Source organism: Mesoplodon mirus (assembly GCF_964341445.2).
Source record: "Mesoplodon mirus genome assembly, chromosome: 2".
NCBI lineage: Eukaryota > Metazoa > Chordata > Mammalia > Artiodactyla > Ziphiidae > Mesoplodon > Mesoplodon mirus.
Window position 1 is genome coordinate 112,626,966 of NC_138977.1, and position 23,659 is coordinate 112,650,624.

At 41.0% G+C, this 23,659-nt stretch overlaps 1 protein-coding gene across 4 annotated transcripts in view; it reads right to left on the reverse strand.

Annotated features, from left to right (window-relative positions):
* BMS1 (BMS1 ribosome biogenesis factor) overlaps positions 1-16,466 on the reverse strand; it is a 45,125-nt gene extending 28,659 nt beyond the window's left edge. The window contains exons 1-12 of one of the 4 annotated variants that reach the window (XM_082640497.1): positions 16,385-16,466; positions 14,295-14,509; positions 13,394-13,584; positions 12,311-12,390; positions 8,850-9,038; positions 8,071-8,213; positions 7,213-7,334; positions 6,474-6,667; positions 5,283-5,422; positions 2,724-3,484; positions 2,407-2,508; positions 1,341-1,498 (exon numbers count right to left, since the gene is read on the reverse strand). In XM_082640497.1, the coding sequence (XP_082496623.1) occupies positions 1,341-1,498; positions 2,407-2,508; positions 2,724-3,484; positions 5,283-5,422; positions 6,474-6,667; positions 7,213-7,334; positions 8,071-8,213; positions 8,850-9,038; positions 12,311-12,390; positions 13,394-13,584; positions 14,295-14,470 (2,256 nt within the window). In that variant the 5' untranslated portion in view covers positions 14,471-14,509; positions 16,385-16,466. Of the gene's footprint in view, positions 1-1,340; positions 1,499-2,406; positions 2,509-2,723; positions 3,485-5,282; positions 5,423-6,473; positions 6,668-7,212; positions 7,335-8,070; positions 8,214-8,849; positions 9,039-12,310; positions 12,391-13,393; positions 13,585-14,294; positions 14,510-14,614; positions 14,700-16,384 lie in introns of those variants that run through there. The other 3 variants (XM_082640499.1, XM_082640498.1, XM_082640500.1) reach the window with 3 other exon arrangements.
* Between the last annotated feature and the right edge of the window lie 7,193 nt (positions 16,467-23,659).

Sequence of the window (23,659 nt, forward strand, 5' to 3'; positions counted from 1 at the left end):
TAACATCACAAGATGATTTTATGTGCCTCCTAATGAAAAAACACCACCACCTAGGAAGCAGTCTTGCCAAAAAATCTGAAAACAAAAAACGAAAACCTCAAACCTAAATCTAATCAAACTTCTAGATGCACTGTCCAGAGGGTAGCTACAACATGTGGTTATTTAAGTTCTAATTAAAATTAAACAAAACTTAAATAAAATTAAAATTTTAGTTCTTCTGTCTCACTAGCCACATTTAAAGTGCTCAATAGCCACAAGTAGCCACATAAGACAATTATTTACCCATCACCATAAACAATTCTATTGGTATCGCTCTGTACCAATTTATAGGAAATACAGAGAAGAGTCAAGTCTGACAGACTGTACATAGGGATGCAATGCGTCCAGGAAATCCAGAATATGAGAAACTCTACATATCAAATACTTGGTTTCTTAAACAACTGAAAAGGTAAGGAAAAAAGAGATGGGTGGAGGGGAATATTGTAGATTGAGAGATTTAAAAGGCATAGAGAAAAATAAACAAAAATAACCTGGTAAAACTAAACTTTGGTGTTTACTGATACATACGTGAAGGATGAAATTATAAAGAAAAGAAGGAAATGATTACCGTAAGAGTCGTGATTCCTTCTGCAGGGAGGAGAGGACTATGACTAGGATGGACACATGGTGGTTACAGAGGTGCTCATGCAGTAATCCATTAAGCTAAACAATTACTTTTATGTGGTTTTCTATAATCTGTATTAAATTTTACCCAAAAAAATGCTTACATAAAAATCTCGTAAAGTGCACAAGTGCTACCCAGTGAATTAAAATACATAATATGATAGTCATTGGGCCTCCCTGAGGAGTGACATTTCAGCTAAACCGAATGATCAAAAGAAGTCAGCCTTGGGAAGATCAGAAGAACATTCCAGAAAAGAAAACAAGAGGTCTAAGATGGGATTAAACCTGGCAAGTTTAAGAACTGAATGAATTCTCTAGTGGGACTAGAGAGTGATGAGTGGGGGAAGAAAATTTACCAGTGTCATGGATTCCTGTTTGCTTACAAATAGTAGAAATTATAAATGTTAACTCAGGGACACTACGTATCTCCTAGTTATAAAACACAAAGTATCTCAAATGTATGAAAACCTACTGAAATGCTTCAAAATAAAGATTAACAATACTATTCACACTAAGAGTTGAAAACTAACACACCACTTTAAAGCAATTATACTCCAATGAAGATGTTAAAAAAAAAAAAGCAAATAACAGGTAGGCAATACTGAAATCACATAATCTTTTTAAAAAATTCCCTAATTTTCTCATAAGTCAAACACACTATTTACATTCAGCCTCACCTCCTCTAAATCCCAATCATGGGGCACCTCCACATGAAATCTGGAGCAGTCCAAAGAGTCAGCCTTGTGCTTACACTCGCTGGCAGACTGGCTGACACGAAACAACCCTCCGAGCTCTTCCTTGGTATCACCATCTTCTTCTTCATTATCCTCTGTCACTAAAGAGACCACCATGATAGAAAAGTGAGAATAAATCCACCTGCTAGAGGACTAGGGACTGAGGGTCTCTGTTTGCAGTAGGTATGGTGTGTGTCCCTGAGCGCATCAGCCACAGACACAGAAAGGTCATGGAATACTACTGCTGAGCAGGTCTGGAGGACATCTGCCCTCCTGCAAGGCAACAGCAAAGTGTCCATTGAGGAGGGAAAATACTGGGGGATGGGGTAGGGAGGGGACATTTAAAGACAGAGCTTTCAATTATCATAAAGAGTTTCTCTTAAAGAGTGCTGAGTCTCTAATCCCTAAGAGTACTTAGACAAAACCTGAATGGAAGTCAGTAAATACCAACCCCCGGTTCCATGCTCCTACCTCACATATACTCCTTGGCCTTGTTCTAACCATACAGTAAATAGGGACCACAATATCAGGTTCACCACTTTATTTTTTGCATTACTGAGTCAAGCTCTTTCCAAAAAGAACATATAGACAAATTTAATAAAATATAAAATCAGAGGAGAAAGGCAAAAGGAAAAAACAGAATGAGTAATACAGAGCACCCATTCTCAGAGAGGAGAAAACACCTTTTCAGGCAGAATTATTTTTCTGGTACGAAATTCTACAAAAAAATTCATGACGGATTTTCTACAGGGGGTACAAAATGACATAATGAAGACTATTCTTATCAAAAGTTTTATGGCAAACCCATAAATCTACTTCGTACGACTGATTTACGGTCCTCATGAGCTGATGATTAAAAACATCTGCCAAATATAAACTATGACAGCCAGGAATATCTTATGGATATCTAAAGTACCTCCCAAATCCTCTAACCAATTTCTTCATCTCCTTTTCAGAAAATAGTCTAAGAAACTAAAATGTTTCTAGATCTGAACCAGAGCTCCTTTACCTGTCCCATAAATGAGCTTTCGAAGGTTTGGAGTTGTTTGTTGCTGCCTCAGAAAGGCCTCAGCTGCCTTCCTGGAAAGGTCTTCCTTCCACTTGAGGGCACCTAAAAGGACGAACACAGACATCAGTTAAGTCTGTTTGTCTGTCCTCTCTGCTTCAAGCTCATCACTCATCCATCCTGAAATCCTTTAATGAGGTGTAATACTTAAACAGTTAACAAAGTCTCCAAAACAGTAGACCCCAAATGGTAGAGATTCTATTTGTAGAACATTTTCAGTGCCAAGTTTGTAACGGCAGTTAAATTAAATTTAAGCATACCTGAAGTTTCTGTGGAATAGTTATTTTCTTCCTTATAATCTTCTTCCTCTCTGAGTAAGTCTTCTATATCACTGGTCTCATCAATTAACTTCTCTGACCCCAGTTTCTGACTACTGACCACTTGAGAAGGCTTTGGAAACTTTTTCCTAATAACCTCTTCATTTTCTGAATCCTCCTCCTCTGTACTGAGAGAGTTTTCTTCAGATTCATCTTCAGATGCAAATGCCTCTTCAGCTGTGCAATGACCTGAATCTGAAGTGGTGAAGGTTGGTTTTTTCATTGTCAAAGACTTCTCCAGATTCAAACTATCACTCAGATCATTAGTTTGTAACAGTCCTGGCTTACCACCTTCTCTAACAGCTTTAGATTCTAAAATATCCCTCTCTTCCTCTGCAGTGGAATCCTCTTCTTCAATGCTTTCATCAGCTTCCTCTGTTGCTTCCTCTACTGAGCTTCTCTCAAGGTCATCATCGCTGTCAGCAAACGCTGGCAAATCCACCTCAACGTCTTCTTCCATCTCAAGTTTTTGCCGTTTGATACCTTTACCAGACATATACTGTTTACCAGTCATTTCAGCATCTTCCTCCTCTTCTGTTTCATCATCACTAGAGCTATTTTCCAACCTGTCACCTTCAGACATTTCTTTATCATCTTCATCATCACTATCTCCAGATTCATCTTCTTCATCTCCAAAAATGGCTTTCCGACGCACTCGACCAGTTTTTAAATCCACCTGCTTTTCCTCTTTTGGCATCCACAGCCTATATTAAAGAGAAAATGCAAAATAATTCTGTTTGTACAATAACCAGTTAATCTGCAAGTCAATAAATATGCAAAGAAATAGAAAATAATGTCAAGGAATGGTTTTAAATGACGTAGCATATAAAGGAATGATGTGATAAATACTGGAATAGTTAATAAGCAAACTCATGCATATTTCCATAATACCACTCTACAAAAGAACTTATAGAGAAAATAAAGAGATAACCTTTATAAAAAAACATCTAATTTTAGAAAGAAACTGCTCAAAAGGGAAGTGAGTGCTTAATAGATCTTTTAGAAGACCCATTAGTTCCAAGCTTGAAACAGATGATCCTTAGAGAAATGGCTGACTGCAGGTCCAAGGCAGGGAAAGTACAAAATAAGCTGGAACATCCTGCTGTCAGAAAGCAAAAAGTGCTCAAGCACTAACAGGGACACGCCAAAAGGACACAGAAGACAGACTGAAGGGACAATATAAGCATCACAAAGTCTAATGATAGTAATGGGATAATAACAAATATTTTTTTAAAACTCCATTAGTCAACAGTGATACTAAAATAAAGGGGTGAAAGCTCTTTGTTAAAGAATGCCAGCTAACGAATAGAGAAGGAATAACTTAAGAATATTCCCATTTTGAAATCACCAATGCAATGCTTGATAAAGAAGAATCATCAAGATGCCAAAAATATGGGATGAAATAAAAAACTATCAAGCTATTTAATGTAACAGTATTATATAAAAGTGTAAAAAAAAAACAATTAGAAAAATACTAAAAATTGTACTAAACGAGAATGGATAAGTTTGAATACATCAATAATAACAAAATGATGACTATATATAAGAAACTATATAGAAAATGGAAATGTTCACAATATAAATATAAAAATTTTACCTGTATTATAATGGTAATTATATTAGAGTATCCATGTACACAAGGATAATTACAGGAATGCTCAAAAATGAAAAGAGCTAATAATAATGATTGTAATAACAGGGATCTTTTAGTGATACTTCTTATCTGTCAGGCACCATGATAAGTAGTTTATGTGCACTATTGTGTTTAATCATCACAACTCCTGTGAGATATTAGGAAATTAATTGATTTCCTCAAACTAGTAGGCCCACTGCACTTAATTACCATGCTATACCATCTGCTAGTTAGAGGGCAGCAGATGATTTTTTCCAAAAAATTTTTCCTGCTTTTGTATATACTTATAATAAATGATAAATTAGATGATCTCAGTCATTTTCAGACTAATTTTTATTGGCAGTCATAAATCACTACAATAAAACCAAAATACCCACTATGTATAAATATACAAATTCCCAACCCAGACTGACAATAATTCACATAAGCCCTATATTAGTGGAAATTAAGCCACAGGAGATATTACAACACAATCTAAGTAAAAATTTTAGAGACAAGGTATGTGGCTTCTGGACAGCAGCCTGAAAAAGCTCCCTGACTCTGCTTGTAATTTTGGCCATTAAAATAAAGCCAAGTGGCTTCAGGACTCCTAAGAAACAAAAGCAACCTATGGAAAAGGTTTTGTGAAATTTAAGGAATATTCTGAGTCTGTTGAAAAACTGAATCCTTCATATGATTTCAAGAAAATACTTCCATGTAATGTCACATAAGTAAAGAGCCCTCAGAAACACAAGCATGTACAAAGCAAAAAGCAAAACCAAACAACCTGGAATGAATCCCACCAAAACGTTGTATGATGGCAGGATGATGTATGATATAAACTTATGTAATATAATTTTTTTTTAAGAACACAAAAACAGCACACTTACCCTTGATTATCTATATCCTCTGACACCAGTGGTTTGGAATCAGAAAACAGTGTCACTCTACTTGAAGCCATCTTGGCATCAATAGTGGAATGGGTGGAAATGAGACTCTGGACCAGTTCATGGGTGGGCCTCACCTCCTCCTGTCAAGGCGACCAAGAAAGGGAAAGTGAGGAATGCACAAGGATTCTGAAGAAAAACACACTGGTTTCAATCAGTTTCTCAAAATTACCTTAAACACAGTTTCTGAGAACCTTTCTTACTGCCTCAAAAAAAAAAAAAAGAAGAGGAAGAAAAAGAAGAATTCTTACAACAAGGCCTAAAATTTATCTGTCCTCATTAAACTTTTCCAAAGTGCATGGAGTATACAGTCTGATAACCTAAATACTGTGTTGCTAATGCTACAGAAAGCATTTACAGAAAAATCCCATTTCAGATCAGTCAAAGAAATAAAAATCTGGAGTCTATTTTTTTAAAATCTGTCACCTTTGATACAAAAATTGCACTTCAAGGAATTTACTGCATAAAAAGACCCCTCCCAGTGGGCAAAGCTGCATGTGCGAAGGCACTCACTATAGTACTGCTCAAACCAGGGGAAACGGGGACTGAGCCCCATAGCCCTCCAAGGATTGGTTCAGTAAACGAAGTTTATCTATACGATGAAATACTACACAGCTATGAAAAAACTGAAGCAGTTCTATGAATACTAACAGGGGAAAAACAGATTCACATATTCTTAGGTGCCCTCAAAAAGTTGCAAAAGCATTTACAGTTGGACCCCATATAACAAATACTATTGCTCTCTAACACACACACAAATACCATATATATGGTATCTGCAAATAATATATAATAATTTAGATATATAATCTAAATAAATATGTATATGTTTAGAGAAAAACAGAAAAAAAAGAGAATGATCAAAGAGAGCTAGAAAACGTATCGATTTTATATGATGAGAAATGGGAAGTACAGGCACCAAACTGCTTCCAAAGCTCACACTGGGGACACGGGATCCCCTGTGTGTCAGCAGGGAGGTATGGAGGATGTGACTTTTACTCTCTGCTGGGTGCAATTTAAGTATTTTGAACATTTACAATATGCACTGTGGCCTTTATCATAAATATTGACTAAAGATTAAAAGCTTCAGTAAATAAAAGGTGACTACATAACTTCCCGTGACTTCCCTCTCACCGATTCCTGGAAGCCATGGCTGCCCCCAAGGTCGACATAGACCGCATCTTTGTCATACAGCACACCACCAACTCCAGAGAAAGGTGCATACACCAACTTCTCCTTCTCATTTAAACAGCGCTTCTTTTGTTGCTCAGGAAGCGCACAAGGGTCTGGGAGGAAACTGACGTCACTCACAGCAAAATCTCCTACACCTGGAAGACAGACACAGGAAGATGGCTTCAGCTGACAAGTGACTGGCAGCAGAAATGGCCCACAGTCCGAAGGCTTCAACCACAACAAGGGCATGGTTTGACACTAGCACTGTATCTCTTTAGCTAAACACCATCAGAGCAGAGGAAATGTGGTCAACTCCACCTTGGGTGGCCAATGCAGAGCTGAGTTAACTCTTAAAACCTCCAGGAAGGGCTTCCCTGGTGGCGCAGTGGTTGAGAGTCCGCCTGCCGATGCAGGGGACATGGGTTCGTGCCCCAGTCCGGGAAGATCCCACATGCCACAGAGCGGCTGGGCCCGTGAGCCATGGCCGCTGAGCCTGCGCGTCTGGAGCCTGTGCTCCGCAACACGGGGAGAGGCCACAACAGTGAGAGGCCCGCGTACCGCAAAAAAAAAAGAAAGAAAGAAAAAAAAAAAACCTCCAGGAAGATGGCTCTATCTTGTCTGGCCATTTTTCAGTTTTCCTGAGAAATGAAGTCATCCCAAGAGTTTTACAAATATAGCATATTTTACAACAAAAGGATACCTGGTATGTGAATTTGGCTTTTATTTTTCAAGTGTCCTCCTCTTAGATAACCATAAAGAGACACCTTTCGGTCACACTTGATATTTGTTCGAATATCTTCTGGGTTTGTCAAATCTTCCATCCTAGAAAAATAAAACCCAATTATATGGCAGAAATAAATGTCAGAGTTCTTGTACCTCTCTTCACATTTCAGTGATTCATCACATTCAGTAATCCACTGCACATATTGTTTAGAAAAGTATAGAAAATACAGAAATAAGGGAGCAGGCTTCACCATCTACCACGGGCAAAGGGGCAAACACATGACTGCATCTCTCTCAGGCTCTACAGGATACACATTCCACAAGCAAGACACCAAAAATGGGAAACGACATGGCCCTGGAGTTGAGGAAAAGTAGAGAACATACCCAGAAAAACCATTTATGGAAGAAGATTAAGCTGTGACCTTTTTTAGTGTGGCTTGGATTTTGGCAGGTGGAGAAAGGGTATTCCAGGCTGACAAAATATATGAAAAAAGCATAAAGGAAGGAAAGCACAGGGCACATCTGAGTGACTGGAGCACCACGGTCCAAAGGCAGCATCACTGAAAATTAAGGATAAAAAAGCAGGATGGGGCCCACATCCTGTAGCCTTAAATGCTTCAGAATCCTCACATTTTTTTAAACGTTTCATACTTTACTCCTGAAGCCACAGCATCTTTAAGTAATGATACAAAAAAAGTAGATATTTTCCATCAAGTACATTTCTCTTACCACTATTCAATAATAAGACAAAATAAGCTCTATTATTGTTCTTTTCCTAACTTTTTAGCTTTGAAACATATGGGTCAGGAAGAAAAAGTTTGCATTCACTTTTTACCTGTCTGCCAGGATATAAGGGTGAGAAGTCTGCCATGTAAGAGGCCTAAACTTCATAACTGTAATAAAACGGCCCAGATTGTGAATTTCTTGGTTTTGATATTCTCCGTGTACCATTCCAGAAAGGTAAAATAGCTTGGCACCCTAAATATTAAGAAAAACAAAAAATTAAATTTCAATGAAATTCTTGTCAACACTGCACCAAAATAAAGGCCTTTAAATAAGAAGCAATCCTAAGAAAGGGAGACTTCTAGTGACCCACTGTGCCAATGCTTCCAGAACTTCTCTGGCTTCTTTCAGGACTCATCTTTTTAGGGCTTTGTACGGACAGAACTGCAAATATATTTAGTTTCAAGTCAAGCAGTGGACTCTATCTGGAGTATGGATACATAAGGAACAGTGAGGCTCCTGGGCACAGAAAAAATTTTATGACCGATGGGACACAACACAGTAGTATGGGGGAGAGGAAGGAGTGGCAGTATGTGTGCGCTGTAGTTCCTGGTCCTGTAACAAGGAAAAGCTTTGGACAAATTCTATTAAATCACAAATCCAAAATACTTAGAGCCAGACACTGCCTGGTGCTGGGGGATGCAGAGACAAATGAGACACACCAAGAGGTCCGGAATAAAGACTATCTCAAGAAAATATTCTAGGGACTATGAACAGATATATTAAGGAAACGAAGGAGGTGATCCTGTAAAGATGTTTGTTAATCTCTCCCACTCATTCTATTTTTAAAGGATTAGAGTGTTAGTATTCAATAATTAATTCTCTTCCTACCGGGTAGACTTCTGTCCAGAACCTGTGTTTTAGTCGCTTCTTTGTCTTCTTCAGTTGCTTATTATACTTAAAGGAATCTAGGTGAGTGAGAACGCCCATAATTTTAGGAAAGCCATGTACTTGACAGATGTTTAGGAACTCAAATGTTTCCATTTCAAACCCAAAACTGGCATCTATAAGCATCAGAACCTAAAAACAGAAGACACAATTTCTCAAGGAGGCTACCCAAAATAGACCATCACCAAACTATGGCTCATGAGCCAAATCTGGCCCATCACTTGTTTTATAACTAAAGTTCTATTGGAACGCAGCCACGGTGACTTGTTTACATGTTGTCTACACCTACATTTGTGCTACAACTGCAGTTCAGTGATCGCAATAGAAACTAGGACCTACAAAGCCTAAAATATCTACTATCTGGCCCTTTATAGAAAAAGTTCACCAACTCCTGCTCTAGACTAAAGCAAATGATTATTTAGGGAATCACCATGACAGAGAAAACACTATCCTTTGACTTGCTCTAAAAGGCAACCTTGACACAGTCTCAACCACATTTCAAGAATGCGCATATATGAGAAATAACTCAGAAAGGGCTGGATCTAATTTGGCCCTTACCTGAAAAGTCCTCACTTCAAGAAATAAAGTTTTTTGTAAGGTGTTCTTAAGCCAAATAACAGATCTCTAACAAGGAAACCAAATAACAGATCTCTGATATCCAAAAAAATGGGAGGACGTGGTAATCAATGAAAAACATCAAAAACATGAAGAAAGCCGAACATTTTTGTTTCAATCTCCTCAGGGAGGAAAAAGTTTTCCACTGGGAAGTATGTAGTAAGAAAGCTCTACCTTAGAAGTTAATTGGTAACATGCAATTGCTCAGAAACCAAAAAAGTCTACCAGTTCAGAACTGAGTCAAAGGATAGTCATGGATGGTAATCTGTAAGAAAATATAAGTACATAAGACCAATTTTTAAAATTTACACTCTTCAAACATGCAAAACAAACAATTTCATAGTTGATTCCTAGAGACTTAAGACATCTCTGTCCTCATCTTTCTGTAGCTAACTAAAAATAATTTAAAAAAAAAAACAGAAAAACTTAATCTTTGATTAAACTAGGGAACATTCATAATCCTAAACCACAAAATACATGATGGTGGACCACTGAGCATTGTGAGGAAGCACAGCTGTGTGGGCTGGCTGTGGAGTATTCCTACACCCCATTTGATACCATGGCGTGACAAGTTGCAAGCAATCAGTCGTAGAGTCAGAAGAACAGGTGGGTGGCAAACAGTCCGTGAGCTGACAATCTCTGTCAACTAAAGATAAGTAAAGCCTCTATTACTCCTCCAATGTTCATACATGTGCACACGCACACACACACAGGCGCGAATCCATGTACTGTGTGCCTTCCCTGTTACTTAGGAAGCTTTATGACCCAGAACAGAGCAATCAACATTAAGCTAGGCTGGGCTTCCCTGGCGGTGCAGTGGTTAAGAATCTGCCTGCCAACGCAGGGGACACAGGTTCGAGCCCTGGTCCGGGAAGACCCCACATGCCGTGGAGCAACTGGGCCTGTGCGCCACAACTACTGAGCCTGCACTCTAGAGCCCATGCGCCTAGAGCCCACGCACCTGGAGCCCATGCTCCGCAACAGGAGAAGCCACCGCAATGAGAGGCCCACTCACCGCAACCAAGAGCAGCACCCGCTCACCACAACTAGAGAAAGCCCGCACACAGCAACAAAGACCCATGCAGCCAAAAATAAATAAAACAAAAATAAAAACAAAAACAAACATTAAGCTAGGCTAAATAAATAATGGTACATACAACAGAATACTTAAAAATAATGAGGTTGAACTTAGTGCTTATTTTACACCTCCAAGACGTACTAAGTGAAAAAAAGCAAAGCACAAAACACTGTGTATGATAAACAGTGTGTACTTTAAAAGGGTTGTATGTGTATTTATACATGTATCTGGAAAATACTGCTGAGGGGGACTGAGAGACTAGGGGTCAGAGCAAGGAAAGCAAAATCATGCATCGTGCACACCATGTAGCACAGTTTGAATATCTTACCAAATGCATGTGTTCCTTTTTAAATCTTAAAAAGACGTATATGAGAGGCATCTTTCTTAATATGTGTATGCTTTTAAGATTAGTATACAATATATGTTACATAAAACAGAAACTAATGACATGCTGAACTATTTCAATCATTTCAAGTACACAAGATTTAATAAGTTTATACTGTTTTGTGTTGACAATAACATACTTATTTTTATTAAATGGCAGCATTACATATTCAAAATTTGAATGGTACTTATTTTCTGATATTAAGATGGCACAACTGTAACATCTATATTAAATTACTTTTTATTTTATGTTTTAGGAGACTTCCTGAGCCAAAGGGTAAAATCTGTAGCTCTTTGTCCCAAACAGCTCTTCAGAAGGTGTTAAATATTAAAAAAAAAAAACCAACGAGGTATCTGTTACCCCACACTTCCTAATCAATACGGTTAAATTATTTTTTCCTTTTTGGCTTATTTTTGCTAGGTTTTTTTTTTTTTTTTTTTTTTTTTTTGCGGTACGCGGTCCTCTCACTGTTGGGGCCTCTCCTGTTGCAGAGCACAGGCTCTGGACGCTCAGGCTCAGAGGCCATGGCTCACGGGCCTAGCCGCTCCGCGGCATGTGGGATCTTCCCAGACTGGGGCACGAACCCGTGTCCCCTGCACTGGCAGGCGGACTCTCAACCACTGCGCCACCAGGGAAGCCCTATTTTTGCTAGTTTTAAAGGTAATTAACAGACATTAACATTTCTGTAAATGCAATCAAGGCTGCACAATTTCCAGATGCTGAGTCCAGTATAGATTTTCTATTATAAATTCTGACAACTTCTCAAGGGTAATCCATGAGATTTTTTACCCAATATGGTAAAAAGATCCATATTTTATCATAATCATTAAGAACAGACTTTCTGGCACCATCAAGAGCAGAATTCTCATCCTCAGAAAAATTGCTTAACTTCTGGGAGCCTCGATTTCATCATACATAAACTAGAGATAATACCTACTTACCTCTAAGGCATACTGGTGGGATTAGATGAGCTAAATTTGTAGAAAGCTGTTAGCACAGTGCCTAGTAAGGGTCCAGGAAATGGTACTATTATAAACTTGTATGTATGTATGCATATCTTAATGAGCTTTTATTAGCTACATTCATTAAAGGTTTTCTCTGACCTATGGTCTACTTTTAGAGTTCAGAATACATTTCATTATGCACAATCTATTTTTACTATAACAATTATTATCATCATCAATTCAAACACATCTTTTGTATCCCTGATGATACTCATCATTTTTTAAATAATCTTAAATCTTTCTTCCCTTCAACATGGGATAAATAACCTATCACATTGCTGTAAATCCCCATCAGAAACCCATGCTGCCCCCAATGACTTACCAAATCCGCTACTTTAGCCAGATCAATCATCATGTTAATGTCACATCCACATTCAATAATGGTGAGTCTGCGCTTTTTACCTATAAGTGAAAAGATGAAAATTTTACTTTTAAAAAGCCTTGGAAAAAAATCTGTTAACTCTAATTATTATTTTTAATTGCATCTAGTAAAGCACCTTGTACATTCACAAGAGTATGCCAGAAGTTCATTTTTATAGGAGAAAACTGATCAAATAAAGTAAATATCAAATAAAGTAAATTAGTTTTCTTGTTATGTTTTCTAATTTTAAAATAATATCAAAAGCCTACCCATAGGAATCAAGTGCTCAAATAGGTAAAATTCCAACTGGAATGGGCAGACAGGTAGGCTTCATGATGGCTGTGATCCTGCTGTTCAGCAGTGGGCCAAAGCTTCTATCTCTATCAAAGCTTCCCCTGTTCTCACTACAGCGAAAAAACCCTCAAACCTAATGCAACAGAATGTTTATGGAGCAATCATTATTTCTAAATTAAGCTAAAAGAAATCAGTCAAAACGATGGGAATGCCTTAAAGAAAAAGAAAAGCCTCAATCCAACTATATTATTACTATGAGAAGAGATTTCAGATTCTACCACTGCCATCTGGGAATTTGTTTCATCCTCCCTCAGACTTTAGAAACATCACCATTTCCCAGAGCAGACAAGTTCTCACAGGAAAAAGAAAGGAAAAACTCCCTCACTTCTACAAGAACGTGGCTTCAGGAGGGCAAACAGGTGCACCTGGTACATAGCAGGTACTCACTATCTGTTAAATGAAGGTGCTCACCATAACCAAGCCAGCCTGCCCAGGCCTGCCAAGCCTTTCAGAGGAGCACAGCTGGTAAATCCATACAACAGTTACAATAAGGTATACATCTACATCATTATTATCTCTGGGAATCTATCCTTGTCTGAAGCTACAGCCACCTTAATAAAAGCACAAGAGCAGTAACACGGAGTGACAATATTACTTTACCATTTACCACTGAAAAAAATGTTAAACAAAGACATGCATGTCCCACAGATGACAACACCTGCCATGTCAGTCTGTGACAGCACCTCCTACCTGACACGATTGTTACAGGGCCTCTGATCTCTGTCAGCTTCTGCCTGGTAAAGTTCCGAATGAGGCACTGGATCAAAGTGCTCTTTCCAACTTTTGGAGGCCCCATCACCACTACCACTATTGGTGGGGGTTCTAGTGGAGTTCGATCAACCACTGGAATGTGATGCTTTTTTGTCTTCAAATCCTGAGTCCTATTTGTTTAAAAGAAAAAAAAAAGTAAATTCACTTTCAAAATATAAAAGCCATCATCCCTAGAAGCACAAACTTTAAAGAGAGCAGAACAGACAATATGTGAATACAATTAACTTGTTAACTTCTGGTGCCAATCCAAATAACCACTTCAGTAAATATATACAACACAACAGCAGAGCTGAAAACTATACACACCTTAAATCTGATTGCCTTATTAGTTGACTTTAATAGTTTAAAAAGAAAACAAGAGGCAAACATGGAGGCAGTGTACCATAATAAAAGCAGAGGCTATTGGGTTAAATTTGGCTCTTCTACTAGGAGAAGTTAATTCAATAATGTTTAAAGTACATATAATAAGGACCCATTAAATAAAGCTGTTTAATACTACATACTCCAATTATATGAAACATACCCAGAAAATAAGACAAGCACACCTGTGACCATAGAGATTGTTTAAAGTTTACAAACAAAACAAATTCTATAAAGAAAAACTCTTTTTCTCTTGGACAAAAGAAGCCAATCAGTGTGCAGATGCTGGAGGCAAAGTGACGTCCACAGCAAAGACTTCTCACATTTCAGTAAAAGAAATATGACTTGCATCTCCATGTCCTTCAGAGTTGGAACAGACTCGTGAATCCAAACCTCTGGAGAGGCTCCTACTATTTAAAAAGAATAACTGGAAGAACCACTAGACTCCAGCTAAACATACCTGTGAAAGGATCTCGCCATCCGCACAGCAGACTGGACTGCAAATGCTTTGGGGTTTCGCTTCCGGGCATCTTCCTCATCTCCAAGTTGGAGATCCTGCAGATGACGTTTCTTCTTCTTTTCAGCTTTGGGCCCACTGTTTTTCTTTCTATGTTTCTTCTGGTCCTTAGTCTCCATAGTAGCTTTTTACCAATCCACAACTAACTCAAACCTACACTGAGTGGGGTGGGGGCAGGGGAAGCATTTTACAATCCAGAAAACACCCAGAGAAAAACAGTAAATTTCATTTACGTCTTTACAAAGAGAAATATATTTGTTTACCCAACAGGCGTGGAAACTGCTTATTATCCCGACTTTTGGCACTTCCCTGGTGGCACAGTGGTTAAGAATCCGGTTAAGAATCCGCCTGCCAATGCAGGGAACACGGGTTCGAACCCTGATCTGGGAAGATCCCACGCGCCGCGGAGCAGCTAAGCCCGTGCGCCACAACTACTGAGCCTGAGCTCTAGAGCTCGCGAGCCACTACTGAGCCCTCGTGCCGCAACTACTGAAGCCGGCATGCCTAGAGCCCTGCTCCGCAACAAGAGAAGCCACCGCAACGAGAAGCCCGTGCACTGCAACGAAGAGCAGACCTCGCTCACTGCAACTAGAGAAAGCCCAGGCGCAGCGACGAAGACCCAACGCAGCCAAAGATAAATAAATTAATTAATTATCCCCAATCTCACGTATCTCTATTATGCTATAAATTAGTTACCTCTGCTTAAGTTACTTTTTATTTGTCTTAAATGTCTACATCAGCACTGTCCATTTCTGCAATGATGAAAATATTCTATATTTTTCAGCACAGTAGCCACGAGCCACATGTAGCTACTGAGAACTTAAAATGTACCTAGTGAAACTGAGAAACTGAACTTTACATTTATTTAATTTTAATTAATTCAACTCTAAATTTAAATAGCCATATGTGACTAGTGGTTACCATACTAACTCAGCCCTAAATATCAACTGGACTAATGAAATGGCCTCCAAACTTACACTATTTTTAAGATATTTTATTCTGAAAAACTAAATCATTTTAACAACCTCCAACATAATGGCAGTATTATTTTTAAAACTGTTGAATATGTAAAATTTTCAAGTTCTAATACTCATCTATATACCTTTAAAAAACAGCAGTATCTCCGTGCGTGAGATCTGACTGACTCTGGATGATGCCTGGACACCATATGGATTTGTAGAAACCCTTACAATGATTTCTGAGAGGCCCAGGAATTTATGGCCCATAAGCTGGAAACCACTGGATTAGAGAGTTCTTTAGGAAACTGAGTCGCATACAATCTGCTGCGCTTGCTTGAAAAAAAAAAGGGGTGGGGGGGTCACTTCATTCAATTAAGGTACTGAATTCACTTCAGTTCGATATATATTTGCATCGGCCTATAATGCACTAGGCATTGTGCATGGAGACGGCTTCAGCTGCGATCTGAACTAGTGGAAGAAATACAAACCCATGTCTTCTGTACCATGCTATAAGGGCCGCATCAGAAGTCTGCACAACCGCTGGAGGCCAGCCTGAGGTTTCCCACGGACACACACCAGAGGAAACAGAAAGTCCACATATACCAGCATAATGTCAAAAAACCCTAGCCGGGAGTCAGGAGAGCTGGGTTCTAGGAACGCTTTCACTAAACTGCTGTAGAATTCCAGAGACATTATTTTTCTTCACTACATTTGGGTTCCGAACTTGTACTAATGCCTTCCTCCTTTTTTCGGGGTATAGGGGTGGGAAAAGCACAATTTGGAGTCCACAGATCTGGCTCCGGTTTAAGTCACCTGCTAGGATTAGCCCGGTAGGAAACGACCTCTCACCTCTCCCTGTCACCTCCCCTCCCGGTCCCGGCTCTCTGCGTGAATTCATTCAGCACTTCTCCGGCAGGTACCAAATATGTCTGCCCGGGCCACGAGGCGCTGCCCGGGAGCAGACTGCCCGGGAGAACCGAGCGAGGACCTTGCCACACGCGCGACTCGCGACCCTCCCGGAGCCCCAGCCCCGAAGACCCCACCGCCGCCCCCTCCCCCAGCCCGCGACCGTACCGGGATCACAACTGCTGCTCCTCCTCACGCCCGCAAGGACAGCGCCGGAAACGGAAATGCAACGTACCCGAGGACTCTACACGCCGGCGGGAAACAAGGAAGCCAAAGAAAGAGAACTGCTGAGGGACGACTTTCAGGGGAAAGCCGAAGGAAGGCTCGTGATTGGCTGAGGGCGGACGCAAGCAAAGTCTGCGCGGTGCTCTCCACCTGGAGCCCCGCCCTGCTCCGCTGCCGCGCCGCGCAGCAGCCGAGCTTCGCTGGTGGTGATACCCTGGGTCTCCGAGCCACGGGTGCAGCGCACGCCCGAGTTCACCCGGAGGCCGTGCTGACGGTGCGGCATGGTACCCGCTCCCTGGTTCTGGACAAAAGCCAGAAATAACACATTTATCCTGGTCACCCCGTAGTCACTGCGCCGGCCCACTCCTAAAGCCCCAGGCACTGCGTCCTCCGACTGGCCCAATGGAATAGCACTCGGCTGGGAGTCGCAGTGGTTGGTCCGCTTGCTCATCCTTAAAGATGACAGACCTGGAGATTTCTCGGACGTCTTTAGTGCTAGGACCCTCTCTTGCTAGGACCGACAGACTCTGGCCCAGCACGAAATGCTTTGGCCGTTCTCTGTTGCAGGAAAAAGAGCTTTCCCTGGGGATGCACTTCTTGCCGTTTTCTTGAAGCACAGCTTTGCCTTCCCAGGGCTCTGCCCATTCCCACCTCTCGGGTGAGCTGGAATGCCCTAGTGCCTACAAAGCTAGGTACATTTTCAGAGTTTGAATCTCCCTCTTGTCTTGGAGGCTTTCTTTTCAATATGATCCCACCAAAGCACCCGAGTCTCAGGTCTTCTACCTCACAAAACTAGGCTCATCTATGCTTCATGCCTTTTCACAGCGGACCTGTTCTCTCCCTCAGCATCCCACAGGTATTCACTCTGCCTACACTACACATTCTGTGCTGTGCTTGGGAGGCTACTGTATAGGGCACACACTTCTCTCATCTGTGAAGAGCTTATAATTTTGTGACACCCTGCAACACTTCCCCTCACTTCTTGGAGATTTCAGCGTACAGGTACGTAATCCTAACAACCTCTTGGCTCCATGAATCCCACTGTTATCCTCTTTCTTACCTCGGACTCTCACTCTCCCTGTGATCACACCCTAGACTTTGTCCCGTTCAAGGAATGGAACCCTGGAAGCATCCCACTATACCCACCACCTGCTTTCTTTACAGGTTACTCCCTCTAATGCCCTGAAATCAAGACTTCGTAACCCTACACACACCTCCAACCCACATTGTACTACCTTATTCCCTTATGACTTCTCCCTCCCTAGTAACCTAGCTTAAACTCCATGGTCAATCATTATCATCAGTGTCTTGCATCCTCAACTCCCTCACCTCCCTGTCGCCTCATCACACCTGCTTGGTAAATTGAGAGCCCTGGATAAAGCCAGTTGCCCATCTACTCCATACTACAGCAGTGCATGGCTGGAGGAAAACCTAGAACCATGCTGACTACCCTTACTTTAATAATTCTAACTTTGCCTGGTCTATGCCATTCTTCTACGTGTGTATTTCACACCTCCTCTTCCCTCTTCACTCCTTCTCACCACCTCCCCCTTCCTTGCTTTCTACTTCACTGAGAAAATGGAAGTGGAGACTCCCGCCACCACAGACTTCTACCACATCCAGCTGTGTCCCTCTCTGCTGCCTGCCTGTTACTGTAGATGAACTACCACTGTGTCCACCTAAAAGGAATTCTGTACTTGAGTGCTGGATCCCATCATCCCTTACTACTCCAGGGCGTCACTCCAGCCCATCTATTCTCTCCCCAGCATCATCAGTCTTTATTGGACTATTCCCATCACGCAGCATGTAGTTATTTCTCTCATCTTCAAAACAAACGAACTCCTCTTGACCCCATTTCCCCTGTTACTGCACCTTTCCCCTGCTCCCCTTTGAGGAAAAATTTCACAAAAGAACTGTCAATATGTTTTCTGGTTCCTCTCCTCCTATTCTTTGATTCACTTTGCTCCCAGAATACCACCTACCACCCTGGCCGCTCCTCCACGGTGGCCTTTGCTGGTTCTCCCACTCCTGCCTGACCTAGTAAAGTGATAGCCCACAGGACTCAGCCTTTGGTCTTCTTCTGTGTCTATACTTATTCCCTTGGTGATTTCATTCTGTCTTTTAGTTTTATATGCCATCGTATCAGTCACTGATTGACTGTAACTGTGCTACAAATTCATCCTTCATTACCTATTCTGCAGAAATGGAGTTAGGCCCTTTATATTTACTTTGACACTGGTATGATGTTAGGTTTTGTCAGTAGAGGGTGACGGAGAGACCTTGCAGGAGGAAGCAGTCTTTATTCCTGGTTCTGCTGTGCATCCTGCTGGGCTTCTGAAGGTGGGAACTTCTCCAGGGCCAGCTTCTCCGGTATGTGGTGGCCAGCAGGCCCCCATTCCCCCATCCCAACCTCCCAGCAGTTTTGTCATGGCATGACTCTCCCAAGACACTGCCCCTTTCCCCAGCACCTAAAGAGGGATTTCCAACAAGTTCCAGTGGTGCAGCACCACAGGGACTCCCCTGACACTGGTAGGCCGTGGCCACACCCCTCCAATGAGGTCTGGATCTCAGCTGTTGGGGGGCAAGTATGGGGCTGGGGGAGGGACCTCTTCCTGGGCCCTCCACCTCCACCCTAGGGTAGCGGCTGCTCCTCACATCTGCTGTTCTTATACACTTTAGAGTTCTCTTTACTTCTTACTAAGTCCATACCTCATTGCTCCAATTCCCTGTTGTAGTTAATAATTCTTGGGGTTTTTTTTTGCACAGTTAATTCAGTAATTTTATATTCTCCTTTTATCATTTGTTATAAGTTTCTTAAATAAGAGAATTTCATAGGCTATGTCACCAATGACATGTACAAAATAAGTTATAGGAAGAGATTATGTTTACACACACTTCAGCAATAGTGATATGGATGATTTATTCTGGAACACACTACAAGCCTTAAAATTCAGTAATTGGGAAATTAAAGGCTAAAAATACGCAGTTTGTAGTAAAACACACTGCAGAATAAATCAAATATCTCTCAGCAATGGAAAATAATAACAAACACTATTTAATTGTTAAACAGTAAAAAATAGCTAACATTTATTTAGCATGTGAAAGACACCTTAGTAAGCACTTTACATTTCATCTCATTTATTCCTCACAAAACCACTATCAGTAAGGTATATTTTTATTGTCAATTTATTACTAAGGAAAATGAGGCAAAGAGAGCTTTAGTAGCTGGTGATTTCTTAACAGTGTCAGGATCAAGACTTAAACCAGGTAGTTTGACACCAAGGCTAATACAGGAGAAATGAGAAACTAATATTTCTCAAGAAAATACTGCAAACACACTGAAAACTAAGCATCTGTATTATAACTCTTCCTGTAGTATTAGAAAATAGAATCCAAACTGGATTGGGCAAATGGAGAATGTATTGGTTAATGGAGCTGACAGGCCCAAGAGTATAAATTACTTCAAGAAAAGCTTGATTCAAGGGCACACATAATGGCACATCTCTCCATTTGTGGTTATGTTTTCCTTTATCATGGATTCTGTATTTAGGCTTCATTTGGTATCAAGATGGCTCTCAGCAGCAATAAGTCCACATCCACCAGGTTAAATTTCAAAGAGGAAAGGAAAGGAGAGGGTTGAGGAAGAAGGGAAATGGGAAAGAGATACTTCCACAGAAGTCCTAGCCTGTAACTGTTAAGTTGTTGTAAAATACCATCCTGTAATAATTCTTAACATAAACTTTGCCTGTTCAAATTACCGTGTGGTTTCTTTTTCCCGATTGGACCCTGATCAATATAATATAATTTGCCAACAACTCCCAAATTTGTATCAATGACTCAGACCTCTCTCCTGAACTCCAGCCACCTCCCTGACAATCCAGCTGGATGTCAAATAGACATCTCAAACGTAACAGGCCCTAATGGAACTAATGATCTTCTCTCTAACTGGTTGCCCAGCTTTTATCTCAGTTGATGACAGTTCTGTCCATAAAGATGATTAGGCCAAACACCGTGGACACATCCTGGCCTCCTCTCTTTTTCTATCCTCCATATCCAACCTGTCAGGAAATTCCTGTTGATCCTACCTTTAAAATATAACCAGTATCCAACCATGTATCACCATCTCCAATACTCCTGCTCTGGGCTGAGCCCCATCTTACCACACATGGGTTACTGCATGACCTCTTAGTCGTCCTCCAACCACCCTTACCCTTGCACAGTCACTTCACAATGCAGCAGCCAGAGTGATCCTGTAAAAATGTAAGGCATCGGGCTTCCCTGGTGGCGCAGTGGTTGAGAGTCCGCTTGCCGATGCAGGGGACATGGGTTCGTGCCCAGGTCCGGGAAGATCCCACATGCCACGGAGCAGCTGGGCCCGTGAGCCATGGCCGCTGAGCCTGCACGTCCGGAGCCTGTGCTCTGCAACGGGAGAGGCCACAACAGTGAGAGGCCCGCGTACCACAAAAACAAAAACAACAACAAAAAAAACCAACAAGGCATCTATCGCAATTTAAATTGGTATAAACACCTTGGAAGATGGTTTGGCATATCTATTATTACTGAGCATACACCTACTCTACAAGCCAGCGACAGAAATATATACTGAAAGACATTTACAAGAATGTTCATAGCATTATCCAAACTAGGAAAACCCCAAAAGTCCATCAATAGAAGCATGAATAAACTATAGTATATTCATACAATGGAATAATACGTAACGATGAAAATAAGCTGCCTTGAGCAACAACATAGATGATATTTAGCAAAAGAAGCGAGACACAAGAGAATATGTTGTGTGACTCCATTTATATAAAATTTGAAACTAGGCAACAGAAGTCAAGATAATTTACTTTTGTAGAGGAGGGGATGTATGACTAGGTTGGGCCCTGGGGACAACTTCTTGAACGCCAGTGATGTTCTCTTTCCTCATCTGGTGCTAACTGATGGGTATGTTTACTTTGTAAATATTTATTGGGCTGTACACTTGTGCTTTGTGTGCTTTCTGAGTGTATATTATATTTAATTTTCAAGTTTATAAAACAAAAACAAGTAAGATCATGTCATTCATCGCTCAAAGCCCTTCAATGGCATCCATTTCACTTCAGGAAAAAGTCAAAATCCTTACAATAACCTCCCAGCTCTGCAGACTTCAGTCCCATCTTCTCAGACCTCATTTCCTATTACACTCTCCTTTGCTCACTGGACTTCAGTGCCACTGGCCTCCTTGCTCTTCCTTGAACATGCAGGCATGTTCCTGCCTTTGAGTCTCTGCACTGGTTTCTCTTCCTCCAGATATTCATGTAGCCAGTTCCTTCACCTCCTTTAAGCTTTTGCTCAACTGTCCCCTCTCTGAAGCCTTTTCTGACTTCCCACCCACACCCCCAGTACTCTTATCCTTACCTAATTTTTATAGCATTTATCACCTTGAAACATACAAACATGTAATTCTCTCTCTCTGCTAAAGGCAGGGAATTTTGTATGTTTTATTCACTGGTACAAGTGGCTAGAACAGTGCCTGGCATATATAATACCTGTTTGTTGAATAATGAATGGATTTAAATGAAAATGTGGTAGGCATCTTCTGACATGATCCCAATGACCCTCACCCGCTGGTATTCACACCTTTAAATTCACCCTGGAGTTTGAAGCCGGACCTACTGACTCGCTTCTAATGGATGGAATCTAACAAAAGTGATGGGATGTCACTTCCGTGGTTAAGTTATAAATGACTGTGACTTCCTTCCTGTGGGTATACTCTCTCCTGCCATCGCAGATTGCACACTTTCATGAAGCAAGCTGAGGATAGCCTCCAAGTGTTCCTCTCAGTAAGGGACTGAGGCCCTCAGGCTAAGAGCCTGCACAGACCTGAATCCTGCCAACAACCATGGTGAGTGAGCCTTGAAGCTTATCTTTCCCCAGTCGACCTTTGAGATGATAACAGCCAAGACTGTGGTCTGTCAGAGACCCTAGGCCAGAGGCACCCATCTAAGCTGTGCCCAGATCCTGACCCACAGAAACTGTGAGATAAAAGTGTTGCTGTAAGCCACTAAGTTTTGGGGTACATTGTTACACAGCAATAAACAAGTAATACAGGAAAACAAAACATGAACCTGTTAAACAATACAGATAGAAAGCAGAAGGCAGAGAAAAAACATGAATGCTTATAAGTACCTACAATTTGACAGGCACTTCCAGATGCTTTTAATAGGTTATCTCAAAAATGGATATACAGTAAGTGACAGGTTAGAGTTCTCCAGAGAAACAGAACAAATAGGTGTGTGTGTGTATGTAGAGAGAGAGAGAGAGAGAGAGATCTATTTTCAGGTACTGGCACACATGATTGTGGGAATGGCAAGTCTGAAATGTGCAGGGTAAGCCACCAGTCTGAGACCTAGGGAAGAATTAATGTTGCAGCCTGAGTCTCTAGAGACAGAATTCCCTCTCTTAAGGCCTTCAACTGATTGGATGAGGCCCACCCACATTATGGAACGTAATCTGGTTAACAAAGTCTACTTATTTAAATGTTCATCTCATCTCAAACAAACAAACAAACAAAAAAAAAACCCTGCAGAGCAACATCAGAACTGGTGTTTGATGAATTATATGGGTACTGTGACCTACTCAAATTGACACATAAAATTGACTATCACAAATAGCAAAGCTATCAGATCTCAGGTAAGGGAAAGAACAGCATGGGCTAGAGCTCTCAGACCATTTTTCAGAAGATTCATCAAAAATGGGTTAACAGGGACTTCCCTGGAGGCGCAGTGGTTAAGAATCCATCTTCCAACGCAGAGGACACGGGTTCAAGCCCTGGTCTGGGAAGATCCCACATGCCGTGTAGCAACTAAGCCCATGCTCCACAACTACTGAGCCTGCGCTCTAGAGCCTGCGAGCCACAACTTCTGAGCCCATGTGCCACAACTACTGAAGCCTACGTGCTTAGAGCCCATGCTCCATAACAAGAGAGGCCACCACAATGAGAAGCCTGTGCGCGCACCGCAACAAAGAGTAGTCCCTGCTCTCCACACCTAGAGAAAAGCCCACACGCAGCAACGAAGACCCAACGCAGCCAAAAATAAACTAATTAAAATATATATATATATTGTGTTAAAATATAAAAGACTGCAGTGACATTTACAATGATAATTATGTCATAATGGTCATTAAATTAAGGATCTTGATGTTTTAGTTTGATTCTATTGGGTTCCAGTGAAA